This window comes from Oncorhynchus clarkii, chromosome 6, assembly GCF_045791955.1.
Source record: "Oncorhynchus clarkii lewisi isolate Uvic-CL-2024 chromosome 6, UVic_Ocla_1.0, whole genome shotgun sequence".
Lineage (NCBI taxonomy): Eukaryota > Metazoa > Chordata > Actinopteri > Salmoniformes > Salmonidae > Oncorhynchus > Oncorhynchus clarkii.
In genome coordinates this window covers 19445082-19469504 of record NC_092152.1, presented here as the reverse complement: position 1 = coordinate 19469504, position 24423 = coordinate 19445082, and the positions used below count along the sequence as shown (strand labels likewise).

General features: G+C 42.9%; 2 protein-coding genes across 2 annotated transcripts; one reads left to right on the top strand and one right to left on the bottom strand.

The window, feature by feature from the left end:
• Window positions 1-4269: 4269 nt before the first annotated feature.
• On the bottom strand, window positions 4270-6576 carry LOC139412313 (kinesin family-like). Its single transcript, XM_071159153.1, is given in 2 exon segments — window positions 4270-4416; window positions 6520-6576. Coding segments are annotated over 2 exon segments (204 nt in total).
• Window positions 6577-10276: 3700 nt separating this feature from the next.
• Window positions 10277-20929, top strand: LOC139410722 (annexin A1-like). Its single transcript, XM_071156158.1, has 13 exons — window positions 10277-10447; window positions 11182-11253; window positions 11662-11752; window positions 12390-12484; window positions 12671-12784; window positions 17020-17110; window positions 17199-17278; window positions 17361-17417; window positions 17533-17626; window positions 18982-19077; window positions 19465-19523; window positions 19812-19934; window positions 20539-20929. Exons 2-13 carry the CDS (start codon window positions 11194-11196, stop codon window positions 20596-20598), a joined length of 1020 nt encoding a protein of 339 aa, XP_071012259.1. The 5' UTR covers window positions 10277-10447; window positions 11182-11193; the 3' UTR covers window positions 20599-20929.
• The last annotated feature ends 3494 nt before the right edge of the window (window positions 20930-24423 follow it).

Genomic DNA, 24423 nt, shown 5'->3' with positions numbered 1-24423 from the left:
GGACATAAATGATAAAAATATATAAAAGTGATGGCAGAACAGAATGAAAATAGGGAACAAAGAATAGAACGGACACTAAAAGAAGCTAAAGGGATAAAAACATATTGTAGGGAAAATGATTAGAATACGAGGATTATTAGAATACAAAAACACAATTTAGCAGCGGAAAATAAAATTCCTTAAGAAACTGGACAGAAAAAAAAACGGAATCTAGAAGAGGTAAAATAAAATAGAATGTCTAGACTAGGGCAATGAATTAAGAGCCAAACAAAACAAAGAATTCCCCGTTGCAAGATAGAACATTAACAGGGTCAAGGAAATAAAATAAAAGTTGTTAAAATAGAAGTGGAAGTGTTTATGCAACGAGAGAATAGGTATCTAAATAAAGAGATGGAAAGAGCAACTGATGCTGGGTGCAGCGCAGAAGTTAGAAAATATAAAGTAACCTGGATAGAGGAAATAGGGTGTGGTCTAGTCACCCAGAGCTAAACGGAACTGTTGGAAGATACTTATTAAAAGCAGAGAGAGAGTGGTTTTAGGAATTAGACAGTAGGGTTAGACAGTAGGGCGAATTGGATCTACATTAGAGGAACTAGCACAATCAAGGAAATGACATTTTGTGTTAGTACCCATAGACGTTTAAGTAAAGCCGTGGCTGAGATTGGGAGAAGAGCAGGAGTTTGAGAGAGGGAAAGGAATAACCGGACAACAAAGAAAAGAAACAGAAGTTGAAATGTCAGTAGCATTGAGATAAGTAGTGGATAACAAATAGAAGATTAATGATACTTAAAAACACAGACTGTTACTAGATTCAAATTAAGGAAAATATTGGTAATGGAAAAACCAAGGCTGGCCATAGGGAGACCAAGGAAACAAGCGGTCAAAATGAATAAAACGGCAGTAGAAATCCTGAGCAGCAGGTATCCCCTATGCAGGGAAGAATTTACTAAAATATCTCAAATGGGAACAACGCACCAAGAAAATGGGTACGAGATGGCTAGAAGGAGGAACGTTTGATGTCACAGCGTGTGAGGAAATGGAGACGCTGATAAAAAAAATATAAGACTAGTGACACAGGAAAGAAGAGAGAGGACAAGAAAGAAAGAGAAAGAGGTACTGAGGATGTTTAAAAAAGAAGGAGAACGGTTGTTGAAAGGTATAAAGGACAGCTAGAGGAATGTTGAAGAAAGACAATGAAAAGTCAGACAGGAAGGTGGAATGGTTTAAAAAAAACCTCCACCATACACCAGTGAGCAATAGCCCCTGGTGTCGGGAGTGGGGGAAATAAAGGGCGAAATAGAGGTGGAATAGGAGAGGAAGACTCCCTCTGTGCCCTCTAAGGTAAAATAAAAGGACATGGTTAGGACAGGGGAGACTGAGCAAGGTGCAGGAAGGAACCCAGAAAAGTTGAACTCTTATGAAGGATTAAGTGAGGCCTTAGCAAAAATGCAGGTAAAAAAAGATGAATATGAAGAATCACTGGAAGATGACATAATAGCTGAAATGGAAGCAAAAAGCAAGAGAGTGGACGGAGAAATAAGAAGGCTAGAAAAACTCTTAATTGAAAAGGGGGAGAGAGAAAAAGAAAAGGAGCGAAAAGAACAGGCGTGTAGGGAACGAGATGGGGAGAGCGGAGAAGATAGCCAGTTTTATGGAAATGGTCTATGGCAGGGAAAGGGAAAAAAAGAGAGTTGTGGAGTAGGAGGAAGATGAAAGAACCTGAAAGATATGGTGCACAATGTCCAATTTTGATAAAAGGTACTCAAGGGCACTATTTCCCATGGGGCTCACAGGACCTGGAAGGGTTGGTTGCCCGCCTACCTGATCTCCATGATGGAGCAGGTAAATGGATTAGGACCTTTGAAGAACAAACCATGGGGAAACTACTGGCTGTGGGGGATCTGAAGGCACTGCTGGCGAGAGTAGTGGGAGTGGCAAAGATGGAGGATGTACCGAGGTCCAGTAACCTGAACGAGGCAATAGGGACTACACTGGAAGATGGAATAGACTTTGACTCACACTGCCCTGACTTTTGATGTGTTCTAAGAAGGGAATACACGGCAAAGATTGATCCAAAGTCACTAAAAGGGGAAGCACTGGGGGAGACAGAGAATCCAGCTGCGTATCTACATGGACAGCTGAAATGACGGAGGCTGGAAACAGAACAGGATCCAGAGGAGGACCCACTGATGACAACTCTGTTCCTAAACTCAGTAATGGAAGCCATGCCCCAGCCAGTGAGAAGCAGGCTGGAGGACGTGGTGGGACTGACTTCAAAATCACACAAAGAATTCTGTGACCATGTAATCCATGTAGTGGAAAAATAAAGAAAGGATGAACAAAGACAAGGAACAAGCTAAATACATTCAGAGGAAGCCAACACAGCTCCAGCTGGAATAACTAACAAACAAAGGAAAAAAGAAAGTCCAAGGTCCAGTGACAGCCCCGGTGCCTGAAGCAGGAACAATGGCTGCAGTCTCCCCTGGAGGACTACAACCGCCTCCTGTCCAGCAGGCCCAAGTACAACCCACACCACCAGTAGTGAATGTGTATGCACAGCAACCCCAACAATGGAATAACGACAATAGGCAACAAAGACTTCCGAAAATAATCAGAGAGGAGGAAACAGGGACCACCTGGGATCTGTTGGGGATGCCAACAGCCAGGACACACTAGAGGAAATTGTCCTATTAACCCCTGGCAACAACAGGGAAACAGGAACCAAAATAATTGGAAACAGACCGGAGGAGGCTGGCAACAAAATCAGAAGAAACCACAGGGCCATGTGAACCCATGGGCGGAGCCTAATCAGGGATACTAGGAGTGCCCAGAGAATCCTACAGGGGAGGTTCAGTTCCCAGTGATAACCACAAGAGCTGATCAAGAACTTATGCTGGAGGTTCAAATAGAGAACAGAGGCACACCCATGATGATAGATACTGGAGCCACTTCAAATTATGCCTCTCTTCTCCCCATGTCTGGTAAATGTGCCAAAACTATAGGTTTCTCGGGACAAACACAGCTAATTCAAATGGCAGCTCCAATCCGTTTAACAGCTGATGATAAATCAGTGACCCTTCCTAGTGTCAGAACATACCCCAATTAATTAATTAGAGCGATTAGAATTGGAGTAAAAAGCATATGTAAGACAATTAACTGCTAAACATGTATTTATTTATCTCCAGGAAAAAGAGTGAAAACCTGAACCAGGACAAGAGGTTCCCGGACCCGTGATTCCAGGAGATCGGGTCTACATCCGAGTATTCTGGAAGTGGAACGAGCCAAGGCGAGAGGGTCCCTACAAGGTGGTCCTAGCGACACCAACAGCCATCCAGGAGGAAGGAAGCACTACGTAGTACCATCTAAACAACTGCACCAGAGTTCCGGAAGGGATCTATGAGCAACCATCGAGCCATGAGAAAGCAGAGGATGCTGATACACCAGGCAGGAGCCTGGAGGAAACAGAAGGAGAATAGGACCAAGGAGCAACTCCCACAAGCCAACAGACACTCTCTCCTGAAGGTCCAGAGAGTCAAGAGATGGGGACGAGTGACATGCACGTTGCTCCTGATGGCATACCTACTCTGGCAGATACCCCAGACGGGGGCACTGACCAAGGGGGCGGAGAAACAACAACAAATAGAGAGGTTGACTTCCCTGCCATCGACTTCTCTGCCCTCTCATGGTCCCTTCAGTCTTCAGTCCTTCAGTCTTCCAGGCCTTTATTAACAAAGTATTTCGGGACATGCTGGGACGAGGCATAGTGGTTTATATCGACGACATTTTGGTCTATTCTGCTGACCGCGCCCAGCATGTCTCGTTAGTCAGGTCTGTACTGGGAAGACTGGTGGAGCATGATCTATTAGTGAACCAAGAGAAGTGTTCGTTTTTCCAGTGGTCCGTGTCCTTTTTGGGCTAGCTCATATCCACAGAGGGAGTGGAGCTGGAGGAGCAACGCATCAGCGCAGTCAGGTCATGACCCATCCCCAACTCAATGAAAGCAGTTCAGCGATTCCTGGGGTTCGCCAACTATTTCCGGAGGTTCGTCCTGGTTGCGCCTCTTACTTCCCTGCTGAGAGGAGGTCCCCAGTGGCTTCGTTGGACGGTGGAGGTGGAGAGGGTGTTTGAGACACTGAAGGCCTGCTTCACCACTGCTCCCGTGCTGGCACACCGGAACCCCTCCAAAGCTGCGGCCCTGCGACTTCTACTCCAAGCAGCTGGGCCCCGCCCAGAGGAACTACGACATCGGGGACCGGGAACTCTTGGAGGTCAAGAAGGTTCTGTGTCCAGCTCCTTGTCCAGGTGTGTGTTGTGTACTACCCGGCATGGCCGGTGGTGCTTGGCCTCCTCCCTCAGGTCAGGGAAACTCCCAGGCAACTCCTCCAGAACTGTCAATGTCACGGGGGCGTTGTCCACCTGCGAGAAACCCACTTACACCTCAGGACATAGCGACCGGGCTGTCGTCTTCCAAGCACCTTAGCAAAATACAACACAGGCTACTGTATACACCACCAATAGACTAGAGACTGGGAGAAGAAGAGATGTGAGGACAACATAGAGATGCCTAATGACGTGGACAAAGCAGACAGCGCAGGTCATTGATAGTTTATATCAGGCTTAGCTTTAACTATGGACGGGGGGACCCTCCTACATTCTGAAATTGAAACAAACCCCCCCCCCCCCCAGTTTTATCATTGGAATGTGATGCAAAGCGGTAAAACGGTGTGCTTTAGGACCATGCGGATGCTTCAGAGGAGTCGGGAGGCTGTTTGGAGTGTTTATCCAACTGGATAAAAAATAATAAGATGTCTCCCCCACTTCTAAAACCAAAGTTGCGCCCCTGTACTCCCTGTTCACCCACGACTGCGTGGCCATGCACGCCTCCAACTCACCCATCAAGTTTGCAGACGACACAACAGTAGTGGGATTGATTACCAACAACGACGAGACAGCCTACAGGGAGGAGGTGAGGGCACTCAGAGTGTGGTGTCAGGAAAACAACCTCCCACTCAATGTCAACAAAAAAAAGGAGATGATCGTGAACATCAGGAAACAGCAGAGGAAGCATCCCCCTATCCACATTGAAGGGACAGCAGTGGAGAAAGTGGAAAGTTTTAAGTTCCTCGGCGTACACATCACAGACAAACTGAAATGGTCCAGCCACACAGACAGTGTGATGAAAAAGGCACAACAGCGCCTCTTCAACTTCAGGAGGCTGAAGAAATTTGGCTTGGCACCCAAAACCCTGACAAACTTTTACAGATGCACAATCGAGAGCATCCTGTCGGGTTGTATCACAGCCTGGTACGGCAACTGCACAGCCCTCAACCACAAGGCTCTCCAGAAGGTGGTACAGTCTGCACAACGCATCACCGGGGGCAAACTACCTGCCCTCCATGACACCTACAGCACCCGATGTCACAGGATGGCCAAAAAGATCATCAAGGACAACAACCATCCGAGCCACTGCCTGTTCACACCGCTACCATCCAGAAGGCGAGGTCAGTACAGGTGCATCAAAGCTGGGACCGAGAGACTGAAAAACAGCTTCTATCTCAAGGCCATCAGAATGCTAAACAGCAATCACTAACTCAGAGAGGCTGCTGCCTACATTGAGACCCAATCACTGGCCACTTTAATAAATGGATCACTAGTCACTTTAAACAATGACAACTTAAATAATGCCACTTTAATAATGTTTACATATCTTACATTACTCATATCACATGGTATAAAATACAGGGTATACATCTATTGCACCTTGCCTATGCCGCTCGGCCATCGCTCATCCATATGTACACATTCTCATTCACCCCTTTAGATTTGTGTGTCTTAGGTAGTTGTTGGGGAATTGTTAGATGACTTGTTAGATATTACTGCACTGTCAGAACTAGAAGCACAAGCATTTCACTACACTTGCGTTAACATCTGATAACCATGTGTATGTGACCAATACAATTTGTTTTGATTTGCCTTATGACTAGGGTTAGCAGTTGATGTTATTCTTTAACAAAACAGACCCCAAAGCAAATCAGGGGGAGGAAATAGGTTTATTCAACTAGGACAAATCATGCTTGGAAGTAAATGGTCATTCTCCCCTGTTCTCAGTGATGCTTTCCAGTGATTCTCTCCTGTGAACAAAGGGACAGGATGTAGTTTATAACCCAGCCCTAGCCTGTGGTTGACCAATTAGAATTCCTTGCAATAAAACTGGAGCCAATGGCCAAATAACAAGTATCCTATTTCAGACTCAATAAATATATAGTCAAATTCCTCCCATGTCTCTGCATTAATCCCCTATTACAGAAAAAACACTATTTCCATTGATCGTTAGTACTCTATTGACTCTCGCCCTCTTGACCTCTCGTACTCTGTCTCTGCATTGTGTATTTTTCTTCTAAATATTCTCATACTAGTTACAACTCCCTCTGAATGTGTTTGTGCATGCACACGTGTTTGTGAGTTGGCGGCATACTTACGTTGTTTTGATGGCAGGGCGAGAGAGCAGTGCCTCCCTACTTCGTTCCCCAGAAACTTCAGTGACACGTTCTCAGTTCACGAAGAGTTAACGTACATGATGTATTGGTGTGTGCATGTATGATTGTTTGAACCCTGTCCCAAGCAGCAGAAAATGTATAAAGGTAGATTCATAACAAAACAACATGCAATGCCTATTATACAAAGACCATAATTTGATTACAAGACACACTCACACCCTTCATAACCTTAGCAACTGTGTGTGTGTGTGTGTGTGTGTGTGTGTGTGTGTGTGTGTGTGTGTGTGTGTGTGTGTGTGTGTGTGTGTGTGTGTGTGTGCGTGCGTGTGTGCGTGCGTGTATACAAGACAGGAGTTTACACTAACTGTTTGTGTGTCTATGCAGCAACAACAAAAATAGCATCACAAGTTAATCAAGCTCAAAGCATTCTGGAAATGTCCAACAGCTCACAGAGCACATTCCCCCAGTGAATGGAGCACATGTGTCGATCTCACCAGCTAGCCTAAGCTACTTTACACTGAGGTTGGTCCAGACCATATAAGATTGCATGCTGTGTCCTAGAGAGGCTCTTCGGATATGCAAAATATTCCAGTCATGGAGTTCTCTCCATATCATTTAGTGTAATACTTACAGTTACACTATCTGTATGCTCAAAGTGATTCACATTCTAACACTATGCAATAGGACACTTTCAAATATTATCATCAATAACCTACACAGCCTAATCATTTTGATCTGTACTTGTAGGCCTACTGACACTCAACTACAGTATGAGATACGTTCACACATTTAGCTTATTAACGACATTAAGCTAAATGAAGCGTCACAATAAAAACAAACAATCAAATCAAATATTAGATTGATTATAAATGAGCACTTTAAATTAGATCAAATCCCTGCTATGGCAATGTTGGAGACCTGCTGTTGTCCAGGAAGGTAGAGGGAAAATCTGTAACGCTACTCGTTTTTCTGGGGACACAAACTCTGAACACTCTTTAAATATTAAACTTTAAGATGGGGTTTTACCACTTTGGTATTAGCCCGCCGCGTTCGCTGCAGAGGACCAACTCCAAACAATCATCAGGTTTCCAGTGTGTGAGTTAGAGATTGTAACTAGACTAAATGAAAAATCTGTTGATGTGCCCTTGAGCAAGGCACTTTACCCTAATTGCTCTAGATAAGAGCATCTGCTCAAATGTAGCATCAGGATTTTATTAATTATCATCTAAAAGGCTAAATTGATCCAAGATCTGAGATGCTTTATGAATAGTAACTTTCGCCAACTTTGTTATTGTTGTTGCTGTGGTTGTTGTCATGCCAAACAATAGCAGAGTTGTCCAGAGCAGAAACAGAGTGTGACTTGGCTAACAGGAAGGTCAGATGACTATTAGTGACTTACTTTAAAACCACAATCTGTAAGATTTGCAGTAATCAAGTTTTTCTGGTCAGGTCACATGGCCAGGAAAAAACGTATGAAACCACCCATGCGCCATCTAAAGACCTGAATTGAAAGGCACAAAGGGAGCATCAGCAAAGCATCTGGTATAACCCAGATGCCCTAAACCCCATAATTATGCCTTTTTAATGAACATTCTGACTTGGCAGGAAATGACTAATAGCATCCCTGCTTCTGCTTCCACTACCCAAAATACCCAGAGGACATCCATAGCCTGGCAGACAGATACAGACCTGTCAGTCAGTCAGTCGCCAGTCACTCACTAACTCACTGACAGTTGACAATGCATGCCAGGCACACATACATATATAAATATGTTGTATTTCCATTAACCCTGAGTATACAAAACATTGGTCCACCACCTAAAGGACATCCAGTCAACTTGACACAACTGTGGGAGAAATTGGAGTCAACATGGGCCAGCATACCTGTGGAACTCTTTCAACACATTGTAGAGTCCATGACCCGATGAACTGAGGCTGTCCAAGGGCAAAAGGTGGGTGCAATATTAGGACGGTGTTCCTAATGTTTGATATACTCAGTGTACACACTGGATAGGTGCAGTGAAATGTGTTGTTTTACAGGATCATAGTAGTAGTACAGCGCCCCTGGAGCACATTAGGGTTAAGTGCCTTGCTCAAAGACACATCAACAGATTTTCACTTTGTCGGCTTGGGTATTCAAACCAGCAACCTTTCGGTTACTGGCGCTAAAATTTTAACCACTAGGCTCCCTGCCTCCCTACCAGGGATCTAGCAAGTAAGAGTGCCACAAAACTCTCCAAGGGCCACAGCTATGGGATGTTGTGTTTAGCAGGCCATCATCGGCCTGACTGCCTCTGCAATCTCAGTCCTATCCTCTTTGATTGTAACTGCCAGTGAAAGTTATTTCACTTTATCTCTGATTCAGTCTTGTTACTCAAAGAGACAGAGCTTCTAACAACAACCCTGCTGAAATAACTGATCACTATAACTGATCATTGACAATTTTGTCTTCAGTAATGATTCTCAAACACTCAAACGGCATATTCTGAATCTGTTTGATAGGTTATTAATAGCTTTTGTTTTCATGGAGTCCATTAAGCCATGACACAAGTAACCAAGTAATTTTGATGATGAAATAGGTAGACCAGGGATGGGCAACTACAGTCCTCGGGGGCCGGAGTGGTGTTACACTTTTTCTCCATCCCTAGCAAACACAGCTGATTAAACTAATGTTATTCTAAACTGAAGATCATGATTAGTTGATTATTGGAGTCAGGTGTGTTATCTGGAGCTGGGACAAGTGTGACACCAATCAGGCCCCCGAGGACTGGAGCTCCCCCTCGCTGAAGTGGAATTTAATAAGTGCACATTTTGAAGAGATTGTAGCCTAATCTTTCTGAGTAACTTGTCCAAACATCTCCATTTGATGAAGCATGGAATGTTCAAACAAGTTGAGCAGGTAGCTTACAGGTTGTCAGGTCCCAGACAGTCTTGTGGTGTTGACAACCGCCGGAATTAGCTAGTCAACCATATCCTTGAGGCACTTACTGTCAGCATCAAAGAAGGATCTCTAGAGCAGTGTTTCCCAACACCAGTCCCCCAACTTCACACATTTTTGTTGTAGACCCAGACAAACTCACCTGATTCAAATGGGGGGGGGGGGGGGGGGGGGGGGGGGACGTAGACTGCAAATTGACCACAAGAAGGCCAAACAGATATAATGTTTGACAAAAACTGTATCATTTCAAACCTTGCTTATATTTGTTCACGTGTCTCTCTATTATGCGTGGGAATACTCAGGAACATATTTCTTAAATAAGAGTCACTTGGAGTTTATTTCCTGGTGTTTTTACGGTCTACTATGTTTGCTCATTAAACTTTGGGGGCATATAAAACCACCCGGCCACCAGTTGGGGACCCTGCTTTACAGTGTTTGTTTACAATAAATAACAAATATTACAAACAATGTAGTAAAACAAATTCATATATTGGGCTCTGATGGGTAACGCAGGTCATGAAGTTTTTATAGGTTATATTCTTCAAGACTCAATGGCTAAATATCATTCATTTAAAAATCAACGGAACACCTTTTGGTTTACCGGTAATTGTAATCCCAGATCGAAGCACAATTTCCATAGGCTAAGAAATCACATTTTATTTCAATTTATAGTGTCTACATTAAATATTGCATTTGTTCACATCGACACAAGAAGGAACTTTACTGAACAATCCACATTTAACCAAATTGTGTCAGGACTATCAGTTTTTTCGACATTTTTCGACTGCTATTAATTTACTGACGACTTTATTGCGCTGCATGGAAACGTTTACGCAGTCTTGCAACCAGAAGTGCCTGTCCAATGGTACGTATTGCGAGTGTGGGTTGCACCGTTGCTACCGTAGGTGGGGTTTTTCGTGTGTATATATATATATACATAGTTGTGCAAATTCCCAACCCCCCTGCAATCTCAGTCTGAGAAAGTTTCACGGTCACTACCTGTGGCCAGCTGGTAAGCTATCCAATTTTTGATTCAATATACCTTCTGCAGGAAATTGAGCACCTCGACTTCCAATCCTAGATAACAATAATTTGTTGTTGTCATGAACCATTATATTTTGCATTTGGGAACTCTCCTTTTTCGGGACGTTGAAAACGTGTTTAGATGGGGAAACTAACTTCCCTGTTTCTTTGTCGCTCCGATCTGGTAGCCAGTGTGGCTGTGGCGTAGTAGTAACATTTCAGAATTATTTTGATTCCTTATTTTCTGTAACGGTTGCATTTACCTGAGTGAGAAGGTCATGTTATGTCTTGAAAAGCATTGTGAACTAACTGAGTAAAAGTGACGAAACGGTTAAAGTTTTGAGTGAGTTCTACATAATTCGAGTTAGGCGCGGTCAACACCAGATTTTTGTGCGAACATTGTGCGATAGATGGGGGCAGTTTGTTCTGCAGTGACACATAATCTGTACAGCCTCATAAACACATTTCTATCCAGTTGTTGTAAGCATATAATTGTATTCTATGGAATGATGATTAGCCGATATAAGCGGCAGCCTATCATAGGCAGAGACATTGTTTACTTTTGTGTTGGGGATGAGTCCATGAAATACAGTTTCTGGCATCAAAGAATTAGCTTTTCAACTATAATTATTTTAGAAATGCAATAGACTTTGGTGTCAATATAGAGGATATTATTAATACTGTACTGTGGTTATTACTTAATCCCCCTGTTTCTCTCTGCAGACCTGTTCCACCATGTCCTTCATTGCAGCCTTCCTGGAGCAGACCGTCTATCTGGGCATGCCCGATGACATGGTAGGGTTCTGTTCCACTTGCTTGGGGAATAGCCTTGAATCTGCAAATATTTACCAGGCTGTGTTTGTACATTTCTAGCCAGATAGAGAGGAGGACTGAGTGAGAGCAAAAGTGATGGATGTTGAGGGTAAAGAAAGAGGCTCAGTCTGAGACAGAGAGTCATGGGAGGAGAGATGGTTGACCATACTTATCTTGTGATTCATAGAAGGAATTTAGTAGTTGGAGCCCTTCAGTTCAGAAGCATTAGAAACCAAAAATACAAAATGCACAATTCCTTCCCTTTCCCACTCTATCCCTATTCCTTGTATGGAATGTTTCTCCCTTTGTTTCTGAACTATTCTCTACATTTTGTGAAGGTATCCATTGATTCACTGCATGGCAGCTAAGTGAAATTGTTCTCTGTCTCAGACCTTACTCAATCAGGGCACTGTGACTCCCTACCCACATTTCAGTGCCGATGGGGATGCAGGCATCTTGGATAAGGCCATCAAGGCCAAAGGTGAGGTTGTCACACACACACACACACACACACACAAATAATGTTTGAATGTGTTTCATAGCAGAGAAGCTTAGGTGAATAGAACTCACTCCGTGTGTAACATGAGGCAGCATAGGGGGACATTCTAAGAGGGAATGTGAGCATGTGTGTACATGTCTGTTTCTATTGTCTTTTGCAGGGGAGTAGTCAAAGATTTCTCGCCGTACGCCTTTTCTTGTGTTAGTTTAAAAAATGGATAAGGGCTCATGGATTAGGCTAGGCAATGGTGTTTCCTAGAGACGGGATGGCTGTTTAGCAACAAAACCGATGAGTGTACAACTATTTGGCAAAAGAGATGGGATTGGCTATACTTCGTCTGAAGTTGTTGGTTAGGTATCTAGCAAATTTTAGCCATATTAGCATAGACAGGACATTAGTCAAAACAAGACATGGTATCAATAAAAAGATGAAACGAGATTAAACAAGACACCCACGATTCCCTACATGACAGCTTTTTGTCATTTGTTGCTAGCTATCTGACCGTTCAGAATCATAACGCACACCTTCTGGCCACACCGACGCATGCTCATCATTTTCGTGACGTTGTCAGCCAACCCATCTATTGAACAAGTCATTCCATCTTGTCTCTGTGACGTAGGTGTGGATGAGAACACCATCATTGATGTGCTGGTGAAGAGGAGCAACGCCCAGAGACAGCAGATCAAAGCTAGCTACCAAAAGGCTAGTGGCAAGGTAAGACGGGACACCCACTAGGTGCGTTTGGTTTAACATGTGCGGGTGGTGGCTCGTGGGTGGAATTTGCACTTCAGGATCAATGGAACAATGCAAAACGTGCAAACTCCAGCCACCTGGTGCACCTGGAAAGCTTAAACACACAGTGTATGACTGTGGAAGTGTGTATCAACCCTCTATCTGCAGCCTCTGGAGACTGCCCTGAAGTCGGCCCTAAATGGAGAGCTGGAGGATGTGGTTCTGGCACTGCTCAAAACGCCAGCCCAATATGACGCCCAACAGCTCAAACTGGCCATGAAGGTACACACTCACTCAGTCACTCACTACTACTAAGAATATACAATACTACTTAGAATACAAACAAATGTGTATCTTTCCCTCCGTTCGGGTGGCCTAGAGACGGTAACAGATATAATACAAATAATTATAGAGTAATGATTACCTTCTAAAGAGGACGCTGGGATGACATCATCCTGTATTCTTGTCCTGCTGTTTAGTCAGACCCACCCACTTCCTAACACCCTAACCATATTGACTCATTCTGCTTTATTATAGTGTTGTGTAATAACGGTGGGACTTTTTAAAATGTGTGGGACTGTCTGTATTCTTTATACAATGGGTGGAGCTGTTTTAATATGTGAGGAGACAGTAAGAAAAGGGGTGATGAGTACCTACTGTACTTCAAGATACACAAGTCTGCATGTGCAGTGTGTGTGATCCCAGCTAGCACATTTGGTTTCTAGGAAGTTGTGGGAACGTATGTTTTTGGTTTCCCATTGGTTCTGTTAACTAAGCCATACGTTTCCTGACTGGTAAAATGGTTGCAGGGAGGTTCCTATGGTCCCTTTAAAGTTTTCCTGGGAGGTTTTATTAATGTTCTAAGAACGGAAATTATAGGTTATTTAAAGATAATTTAATAATGTTCTGTGAACATGTTTCAATTAAACTTTTTGTTATACTGAACAGAAATATAAATGCAACATGTAAAGTGTTGGTCTCTGCCCCCCCCCCCCCCCCCCCCCAGGTTATTTATTTCAGATTTTTGGAACAAGTTTGTTTACTTCCCTATTAGTGAGCATTTCTCCTTTGCCTGGGTAATCCACCTGACAGGTGTGGCGCATCAATAAACTGATTAAAACGCATTATCATTACACAGGTGCACCTTGTGCTGGGGACAAGGAAAGGCCACTCTAAAATGTGCCTTTTTGTCACACAACACAATGCCACAGGTCTCAAGTTGAGGGAGCATGCAGTTGGTTTGAATGCCCACCAGAGCTGTTGCCAGAGAATTTAATGTTCATCTCTCTACCATAAGCCGCCTCCAACGTTGTCTTGGAGAATTTGGCAGATTTTACAACCGGCCTCGCAACCGCAGACCATGTGTAACCATGCCAGCCCACGACCTCCATCAGGCTTCTTCATCTGCGGGATTGTCTGAGACCAGCCTCCCAGACAGCTGATGAAACTCTGGGTTTGCACAACCGAGGAATTCCTGCACAAACATTCAGAAACCGTCTCAGGGAAGCTCATCTGTGTGCTCATCGTCCTCACAATTGTCTTGGCCTGACTGCAGTTCGGTGTCGTAACTGACTTCAGGGGGAAAACGCTCACCTTCAATGGCCACTGGCACGCTGGAGAAGTGTGCTCTTCACGGATTAATCCAGGTTTAAACTGTACCGGGCAGATGACAGACGTGTGAGTGTTTTGTTGATGTCGATGTTGTGAACAGAGTGCCCTATGGTGGGGTTATGGTATGGGCAGGTGTAAGCGACGGACAGCGAACACAATTGAATTTTATCAATGGTCATTTGAATGCACAGAGATAAAATGAGATCCTGAAGCCCATTGTTGTGCCATTTCATCCGCTGCCATGTTTCAGCATGATAATGCACAGCCCCATGTCGCAAGGATCTGTACACAATTCCTGGAAGCTGAAAATGTCCCAGTTCTTCCATGGCCTGCATACTCACCAGACCATTGAGCACATTTGCGATGCTCTGGATTGACTTGTATGATAGCATGTTCCAGTTCCCGCCAATATCCAGCAACTTTGTACCGCCATTGAAGAGGACTGGTACAACATTCCACAGGCCACAATCAACAATCTGATCAACTCTGTGAAGTAGATGTTGTGCTGCATGAGGCAAATGGTGGACACAACAGATACTGACTGGTTTTCTGATTCACGCCCTTACTTTTTTTGTACGGTATCTGTGACCAACAACTACATATCTGTATTCCCAGTCTTGAGAAATTCATATATTAGGCCCTAATGAATTTATTTAATTTGACTGATTTCCTTATGAACTGTAACTTGGTAAAATTGTTGAAATTGTGTTGTATTTTTGTTCAGTATAATAACACGGCTAACTTAGTTTGCGTTAACTCCAGTCACAGGACATATGGAACTTAATTTGCTAAGGCATTATTAATCATGCAAACACTTCTTTTTTTAATTGTGGCATGGAGTCAGTCCGATTCGAACCTATAATCTTCTGTTCTCTATCCATAGAATTAGTTCATTGCGCCATACCATATATTTTTAACACATACAAAGCGGTTCATTTTAGTCTATTCAAACAAACACCATTTCAAAGGAAAATAAGCGCTCATTAAGATCAGGTGTGGCCAATTAATACATTTGAATACATTTAAAGTTCCATTGTGTAACTTTTTGGGCGACCCGGCCAAATTCACATAGAACCCGGCCACATTGACCCGGCCAAATTCACATAGAAATGTGAGGTATACATCTGTCATTCTCGTTGAAAGCAAGTCTCTAAGAAGCAGTAGAGCTGTTCTATGTGCACTTTCTCTATGCTTACCGTTAAGTTTTGTTTTTGCGTCTTTTGGTTTTGTACACCAGTTTCAAACGGCTGAAAATACAATATTATTGGTTATGGAAAATATATTTGTGACCCACCACCTCAATTCAGTCTTGTGTCAACATTTTAAATTGTGTTTTTACATTGGATAAAAGTACAGACTCAGAGCTACAGTGGTATATCATACACTGCAATTGAGGAACAATTGGTAAGTATTTCTGCTTTGAGAAAATGGTCCTTGAATGTTTTGGTACACCTACTAGAGCTCTTCTTTGTCTACACCCATTCAGCATCGTTCACACCCTCTTAAGCCCCACCCATCTCTTTAAGGATTCACATGAGGCCATGTGCTAAACAGAGTGAGTAAGAAGGTAAACGTCCAAAGATTTCAATACTAAAAGTGCTGAAAGTAGTATTGAAAATAGTAGTAAAAATACACTCTAGTCCTTGGCCTATATCCTAATCTTACTTTGCAGGTCCTGTTCTTCATATTGCCGTTTCTGGTAAATACACAGTATATTAAATCAAAATGTATTTGTCACGTGTACAGGATAAAGGTGTAAACGGAACAGTGAAATGGTTATACAAATATTGTCTAAATTGATGGTTCATGTGAAAGAAATGCTATAACCACCAACCCAGCCACATCAAACTAAGTGGATGGGTCACTATTGTCTAGACATGTGCACATGTTCATGAAATACAATAGATCACCATAATCACCCCCAGACACAGCTGGCTAACTTGATGGGTTATGTCATCGTCTGGCGAAGTGGAGTCTTCTGCTTAGACAGGTAGGTAGCTGAACAATAAACCATAATCCCAACCCATAGCTGCAGTACAAATGGATTGTTGTAGCTAGCCACCATGCATGAAATGCTGTAGTTTGAATATTCAGGTAGCTAAAGCGAACCAACTAGGTTCAATGTTAGCTAGCTAACATTCGACTATAACTAGCTATGGAAATGGATTGCAGATCATCCACCTAACATTAGGTTGCTGGCTGGCTAGCTAGCTATCTTTCGCAAGCTAGCTAACAGTACGCTTTAACTTAAAATGAAAACAACTAATTTCTGACTAAATTAGAAACGTATAATACCTGAAAATGAAGCTAGACTCTTACCCGTATACATGGATGAACACTTGTTTGTCCTGTTGTCAAGTCACTCCGGTTCACACTGACTGTGTGCAGAAAGTAGTCCGACACAACCTTTTTCCACTGATCTTTGTCGATAGCGCCTGCTAAATTCAGGGCAGCAATTTTGTTGAGAGCAGTAGCAACACTTTTGCAGTTCTCCATTTGGCCTAAATTAGCTCTAACGTTCATTGAATATTTATAATGTTTTCTTGTGGTTTTAGTAAATGTTAAGGTAATGAATAATAATATATATATATATTTTTGTCAAGTTCCTTAAATGTGCTGAGAATGAAGCCAAGCAACTATCCTGCACCATTCGCAGAAGGTTATATGCAAAATAACCATAGGACAACCAACCAAAACATTTTGTTTTTAAAACATTATATGCTAGCAGTGTGGTGTCTGGTGAGACTTGTAAGTGCAGGTAGTCCCCTGTTTTGTTCCGTTTGGTGCATAATTAACATGGCCCTACTCTTTGTGTTTGTGTCATCCAGTCCTGGGCTCGTTTGTCTCAGTTTTATGACTGATGTGACCCTTTTGTCCTAGTTGACCCTCTCACCTATTTCTCTCAGGGATTGGGCACAGATGAGGATACTCTGATTGAGATTCTGGCCTCCAGGACCAATAAAGAGATCAAAGAGATAAAGAAGGTCTATAAGGAAGGTGTGTAATATGTTTGTCTGCAATATGTAAATGTCCTGTACGTGATGTGATAGTTACAAGTCAATAATCATGGCTTTTTTCTTGCTAGAATACAAAAAGGAGCTGGAGAATGACATCAAGTCTGACACAGGTGGAGACTTCAGGAATGCTCTGCTTTCGCTCTGCAAGGTGTGTGTGTGTTATTGTTTAACTTCGGATGAATAGTTTGGAACAATAAACCCACCCTCCTCCCCCCCTTCACATACTGTAGGCTACTAGGAATGAGGACACCATGGTGAACCAGGAACTTGCTGACAGTGATGCCAGGGTATGGAGAAAAGAGCGAGAGGGAGTGTGTTTGTCTGTATATGAGAGAATTTAAGAAGTCAATGTGTAATGCAATTCCTGTATGTGATGCCTGTGCCTACTCTATCGATCCATAGGCCCTGTATGAGGCTGGAGAGAAGAGGAAGGGAACAGACTGCTCTGTCTTCATAGACATTCTGACCACCAGAAGTGCTTCTCAACTCCGCCAAGGTGAATATGTGACGGCACAGCTCTGTGAGCTTAAGTCTAATCGAAACATGGAACGTTATGCTGCTTTGAAATTTGATCAACTTTTAAAACAACTAGGGGTGTCCCCAACAACAAGAAAATCTTGGTTGTCCGAAAGATGTCCTTATTTATTTTTCCATATATACAGTGCATTCTGAAAGTATTCAGACCCCTTGACTTTTTCTGGAATTTTGTTACGTTACAGCCTTAATCAAATTAATTACATATTTTTTTAGCTCATCAATCTACACACAATACCCCATAATGACAAAGTGAAAACCGGTTTTAAGACAATTTTGCAAATGTATTAAAAATACCAAACAGAAGTACCTTATTTACATAAGTACGTATTCGAAATTGAGCTCCGGTGCATCTTGTTCCCATTGATCATCCTTGAGCTGTTTCTTCAACTTGGTTGGAGTCCACCTGTGGTAAAATAATTGGACATGATTTGGAAAGGCACACAACCTGTCTATTTAAGGCCCCACATTTGACAGTGAATGTCAGAGCAAATACCAAGCCATGAGGTCGAAGGAATTGTCCGTAGAGCTCTGAGACAGGCTTGTGTCGAGGCACAGATCTGGGGAAAGGTACCAAAACATTTCTGTAGGGTTGAAGGTTCCCAAGAACACAGTGGCCTCCATTCTTAATTGGAAGAAGTTTGGAACCAACAAGACTTTTAGAGCTGGCCACCCGGCCAAACTGAGCAATCGGGGGAGAAGGGCCTTGGTCAGGGAGTTGACCAAGAACCCGGTGGTCACTCTGACAGAGCTCCAGAGTTCCTCTGTGGAGATGGGAGAACCATCTCTGCAGCACTCCTCCAATCAGGCCTTTATGATAGTGGCCAGACATTGTTATTAAGGCACATGAATGTTCACAAAGGCATTTCTGAAGAAATAATAACAATCTAACATCCCTACTGTGAAGAAGGAATCCAACTTCTTGAATCCCGTCTCCACACACACACAGAGAGGTTGTCTCAGATTTGGGATGTGCAAAAAATACATTTCCAAGTCACACATGCCTCTAATTTTTACTTGTACATGTGTGAAATACGACAAATATAAGCACCCACCAAATTATTATTTAAGTACACACACACAAACAATTTATTTTCTCACCACCTGTTAATTACATTGTTACATTAGTGTTCTTTGTTTTTGTCATCAGTTAGACACTGAAGTCGGGCAAAATGTTTGTCAACGCACCACAAATGCTACTCGAATATAGATGTGCGTGTGGTTTTCCCTTTTTCATGCACTGTATGTGCAACCACACATGACTTGATACTGTGTGAGTGTTTCAAGTACATCATTCTTTTTCTCTCTCTCTCTCAGTGTTTGAGAAGTACTCCAAGTACAGTAAGGTGGATGTGACAAAGGCTATCGACCTGGAGCTGAAGGGAGACATTGAGAACTGTCTGACTGCCGTAGGTGAGATGTCACTGCCAGGACCAGGCCTAGTAATGTTCCAATGTCTTTTATATAATCTGTGCATCACCCTCAATCCATGTCTTCTGTTGTATCACACTCTTAACTGGGCATCAGTCCTGTAACATTACACTATGTCCTTCATTTTCCTCATGCAGAAAAAGGCCACGCTGTGAGCAAATTAACATTTATCTCAAGACTAAAATAATAATAACTTTTTAAATAGATGGGATGGCACATTATCCAAGGCAAATTCACTATACTACAACTCCTGCAATGCACTGGTCACCTCATGGCCATTCCGATACCCTTGCGACAGCTTTGGGGAATGCTGCCTCTTGTCTATGCTCCTCTATGATGTCATCTGACTGGTTTTGATATCTCTTTCAGTGAAATGTGCTGGAAGCAAGCCTGCTTTCTTTGCTGAGAGACTCAACTTGGCCATGAAGGTCTGTTTACTGTTAAACATACTTAGTGCGTTTTATGTACTAGACAAACATATTTTTAAAGCAAACATTTCTTATTGGACACATCAAGGTATTCCCTACCTGTTTCTGTCAATTTTTTACCTAATGAAAACATCTCAGTTTTAAGAGTTGACAATCTACAGAAGAACTAGAGAAAACGTTTATGCACATATACTATATAAGACAGCACAAATATATCTCGGTTCAAGCTAAGGACTTTGCACCATCTGGTTATACATCTTCAGTTTGTGTGCCTGTGCCATACCCCAGGGTAAAGGAACCAGGACCAAGATTCTGACCCGTGTCATGGTGAGCCGTTCTGAAGTAGACATGGCCCGGATCAAACAAGCGTACCAGAAGACGTTTGGGAAAACCCTCTACCAGGATATTCTGGTGAGCAAACATCTCCACTGCCAAAGTGGCAATAAAAGACAAGGAACTGTTTTCCCAAACCCAGATTAATCATAGTACTAGACCTTAAAAGCTTTTTCAACAGATCCTCCATTGAGAATGAGATTAAACCCAGGACTAGGCTTAATCAGAGTTTTAATGACATCACATTGTATGAAGTATTCTGATTTCTGGGTCCAATCCGAGATGGGATAGAAGACTGACCATGTGTGAAATGGAGAAATATGCGATCTGAAAATAATTGTCAAAATATGTTATATTTAAGCAATAAGGCCTGAGGGTGTGTTGTATATGGCCAATATACAATGGCTAAGGGCAGTTCTTACGCGCAATACGGAGTGCCTGGACACAGCTCTTAGCCGTGGTATATTGGCCATATATCACAAACCCCGAAGGTGCCATATTGCTATTATAAACTCTTTACCACCGTAATTAGGACAGTAAAAATAACTTTTGTCATACCTGTGGTATATCACAGCCGTCAGCCAATCAGCATGCAGGGATTGAACCACCCAGTTTATAATATGGTGCCTAAACATTATTTATATTTTGTAGAGTAACTCTGTGCTCTCTCTTACCCCCTTAGGATGACACCAATGGAGACTATGAGAAGATCTTACTGGCCCTGTGTGGAAGTGACAACTAACTTTCTCTCTTATCTCACCAGGAGACAATGTCTACCACAGTGCATGAGTGCCAATGGAGAATAATGTACATGAAACATTCCCCTCCAATGCCTCAAATGCTCTTGCCAAATATGTCTCATGACAACTATTTGAAATGGCAGTCCTGATGTATTTTCACTACATGTTAACAGCAATAAGCACAGTTAGCATGTTAAGCAGCATTGCATAATTTAGCCTAGCTTCAGCAGACTTGGTGATCCATAGTGCAATATCACACACCAATAATATACAGTGGCATTGTACCCTGGTTGGATAACTGGTCCTTTGTGAAAATAAAGCATTTTATGTGGATCCATATTGTCTGTTGAATCTGTTTGTGTATATATTTTTCATTCTATGCAACATTGCATGTTAATAATTAGCATTATTTTTGTATTATTTTGTAGCCTATCTATGAAAAGTTATAATTTGATAATAACCCATCGAGAATGAACCATGTCATGAGTTACATTTACAACATTGTAAAACACAGACATGGTGTGTAATACAAATTAAGATCCAGCTCACTAGAATTTCGATAGACATATGTGTATTAGACCTACAGTAAGTAGCATGACCGGCTTTGGAAGGATGGTCCTGTGAGACTAGTTAAATATAAAGCCATTCTTGAGGAAGACCGAAAAGTAGACATCTTTAAAAATACTAAAAAAACGACTGACTTCTCAATCTTATAGACATAAGCCTAATTAACAATCGAACCAGGTCTCCTTTGAAAAATAGATTTTTCTCAATGAGGAAAAACCTGTATTCAAAAAAAGAGGCAAAAGATTACGAAAATATGTGTTTGTTCAGACCCGGGAGTCTAATCAGTAACACAATGTTAATCATGAGAGAAAAACGACATTTCAACAGTAGGTCTACATTCTCACGGTCATGGAGGAATGCAGTGTCATGAACCGCAGATATTGGCTACTGATAACCGTTTTGATTAGGCCTAAACAGTGAAAGATGCTTGTTTGTGTCTTGATTAAACGGCGAAAAAATGTTAATTTGATCTTCCCGCCTGTTCAACATACATGGTCACAAAAGAAAACGATATGGCGTGCCAACCCAGTGCATTTTTGGATGGCGTTTCAAATAACAATGTGTTCAAAAAAGAAAAGGAAGGAATGTAACAGTTCAATGAAAACTGTTTGCACATGGTGAAAGCTGCTGTCGACATCCATTAACTCGACCGCAAACCTGAAGAAACACTTGGAGGTAAGGATGACAATTGGCAGGTGTGGCCTGTTAGCTTTCTTAGCTAACTAGTCTTTAGAGACCGACAGGTTGTCTTCCCAATCTTACAGCATATTTATTCATAAAAAATAAAAATAAATCACCTTTATTTAACCAGGTAGGCTAGTTGAGAACAAGTTCTCATTTACAACTGCGACCTGGCCAAGATAAAGCATAGCAGTGTGAACAGACAACACAGAGTTATACATGGAGTAAACAATTAACAAGTCAATAACACAGTAGAAAAAAAAGAGTCTATATACATTGTGTGCAAAAGGCATGAGGAGGTAGGCGAATAATTACAATTTGCAGATTAACACTGGAGTGATAAATGATCAGATGGTCATGTACAGGTAGAGATACTGGTGTGCAAAAGAGCAGAAAAGTAAATAAATATAAACAGTATGGGGATGAGGTAGGTAAATTGGGTGTGCTATTTACCGATAGACTATGTGCACAGCTGCAGCGATCGGTTAGCTGCTCAGATAGCAGATGTTTGAAGTTGGTGAGGGAGATAAAAGTCTCCAACTTCAGCGATTTTTGCAATTAGTTCCAGTCACAGGCAGCAGACAACTGGAACGAAAGGCGGCCAAATGAGGTGTTGGCTTTAGGGATGATCAGTGAGATACACCTGCTGGAGCGCGTGCTACGGGTGGGTGTTGCCATCGTGACCAGTGAACTGAGATAAGGCGTAGCTTTACCTAGCATGGACTTGTAGATGACCTGGAGCCAGTGGGTCTGGCGACGAATATGAAGCGAGGGCCAGCCGACTAGAGCATACAGGTCGCAGTGGTGGGTGGTATAAGGTGCTTTAGTAACAAAACGGATGGCACTGTGATAAACTGCATCCAGTTTGCTGAGTAGAGTATTGGAAGCTATTTTGTAGATGACATCGCCGAAGTCGAGAATCGGTAGGATAGTCAGTTTTACTAGGGTAAGTTTGGCGGCGTGAGTGAAGGAGGCTTTGTTGCGGAATAGAAAGCCGACGCTAGATTTGATTTTAGATTGGAGATGTTTGATATGAGTCTGGAAGGAGAGTTTACAGTCTAGCCAGACACCTAGGTACTTATAGATGTCCACATATTCTAGGTCGGAACCATCCAGGGTGGTGATGCTAGTCGGGCGTGCGGGTGCAGGCAGCGAACGGTTGAAAAGCATGCATTTGGTTTTACTAGCGTTTAAGAGCAGTTGGAGGCCACGGAAGGAGTGTTGTATGGCGTTGAAGCTCGTTTGGAGGTTAGATAGCACAGTGTCCAAGGAAGGGCCGGAAGTATACAGAATGGTGTCGTCTGCGTAGAGGTGGATCAGGGAATCGCCCGCAGCAAGAGCAACATCATTGATATATACAGAGAAAAGAGTCGGCCCGAGAATTTAACCTTGTGGCACCCCCATAGAGACTGCCAGAGGACCGGACAACATGCCCTCCGATTTGACACACTGAACTCTGTCTGCAAAGTAGTTGGTGAACCAGGCAAGGCAGTCATTAGAAAAACCGAGGCTACTGAGTCTGCCGATAAGAATACGGTGATTGACAGAGTCGAAAGCCTTGGCCAGGTCGATGAAGACGGCTGCACAGTACTGTCTTTTATCGATGGCGGTTATGATATTGTTTAGTACCTTGAGCGTGGCTGAGATGCACCCGTGACCGGCTCGGAAACCAGATTACACAGCGTAGAAGGTACGGTGGGATTCGAGATGGTCAGTGACCTGTTTGTTGACTTGACTTTCGAAGACCTTACATAGGCAGGGCAGGATGGATATAGGTCTGTAACAGTTTGGGTCCAGGGTGTCTCCCCCTTTGAAGAGAGGGATGACTGCGGAAGCTTTCCAATCCTTGGGGATCTCAGATGATATGAAAGAGAGGTTGAACAGGCTGGTAATAGGGGTTGCGACAATGGCGGTGGATAGTTTCAGAAATAGAGGGTCCAGATTGTCAAGCCCAGCTGATTTGTACAGGTCCAGGTTGTGCAGCTCTTTCAGAACACCTGCTATCTGGATTTGGGTAAAGGAGAACCTGGAGAAGCTTGGGCGAGTAGCTGCGGGAGGGGGGGCGGAGCTGTTGGCCGAGGTTGGAGTAGCCAGGAGGAAGGCATGGCCAGCCGTTGAGAAATGCTTGTTGAAGTTTTCGATAATCATGGATTTATCGGTGGTGACCGTGTTACCTAGCCTCAGTGCAGTGGGCAGCTGGGAGGAGGTGCTCTTGTTCTCCATGGACTTTACAGTGTCCCAGAACTTTTTGGAGTTAGAGCTGCAGGATGCAAATTTCTGCCTGAAGAAGCTGGCCTTGGCTTTCCTGACTGACTGCGTGTATTGGTTCCTAACTTCCCTGAACAGTTGCATATCGCGGGGACTATTCGATGCTATTGCAGTCCGTCACAGGATGTTTTTGTGCTGGTCGAGGGCAGTCAGGTCTGGAGTGAACCAAGGACTATATCTGTTCTTAGTTCTGCATTTTTTGAATGGAGCATGCTTATTTAAAATGGTGAGGAAGTTATTTTTAAAGAATGACCAGGCATCCTCAACTGACGGGATGAGGTCAATATCCTTCCAGGATACCCGGGCCAGGT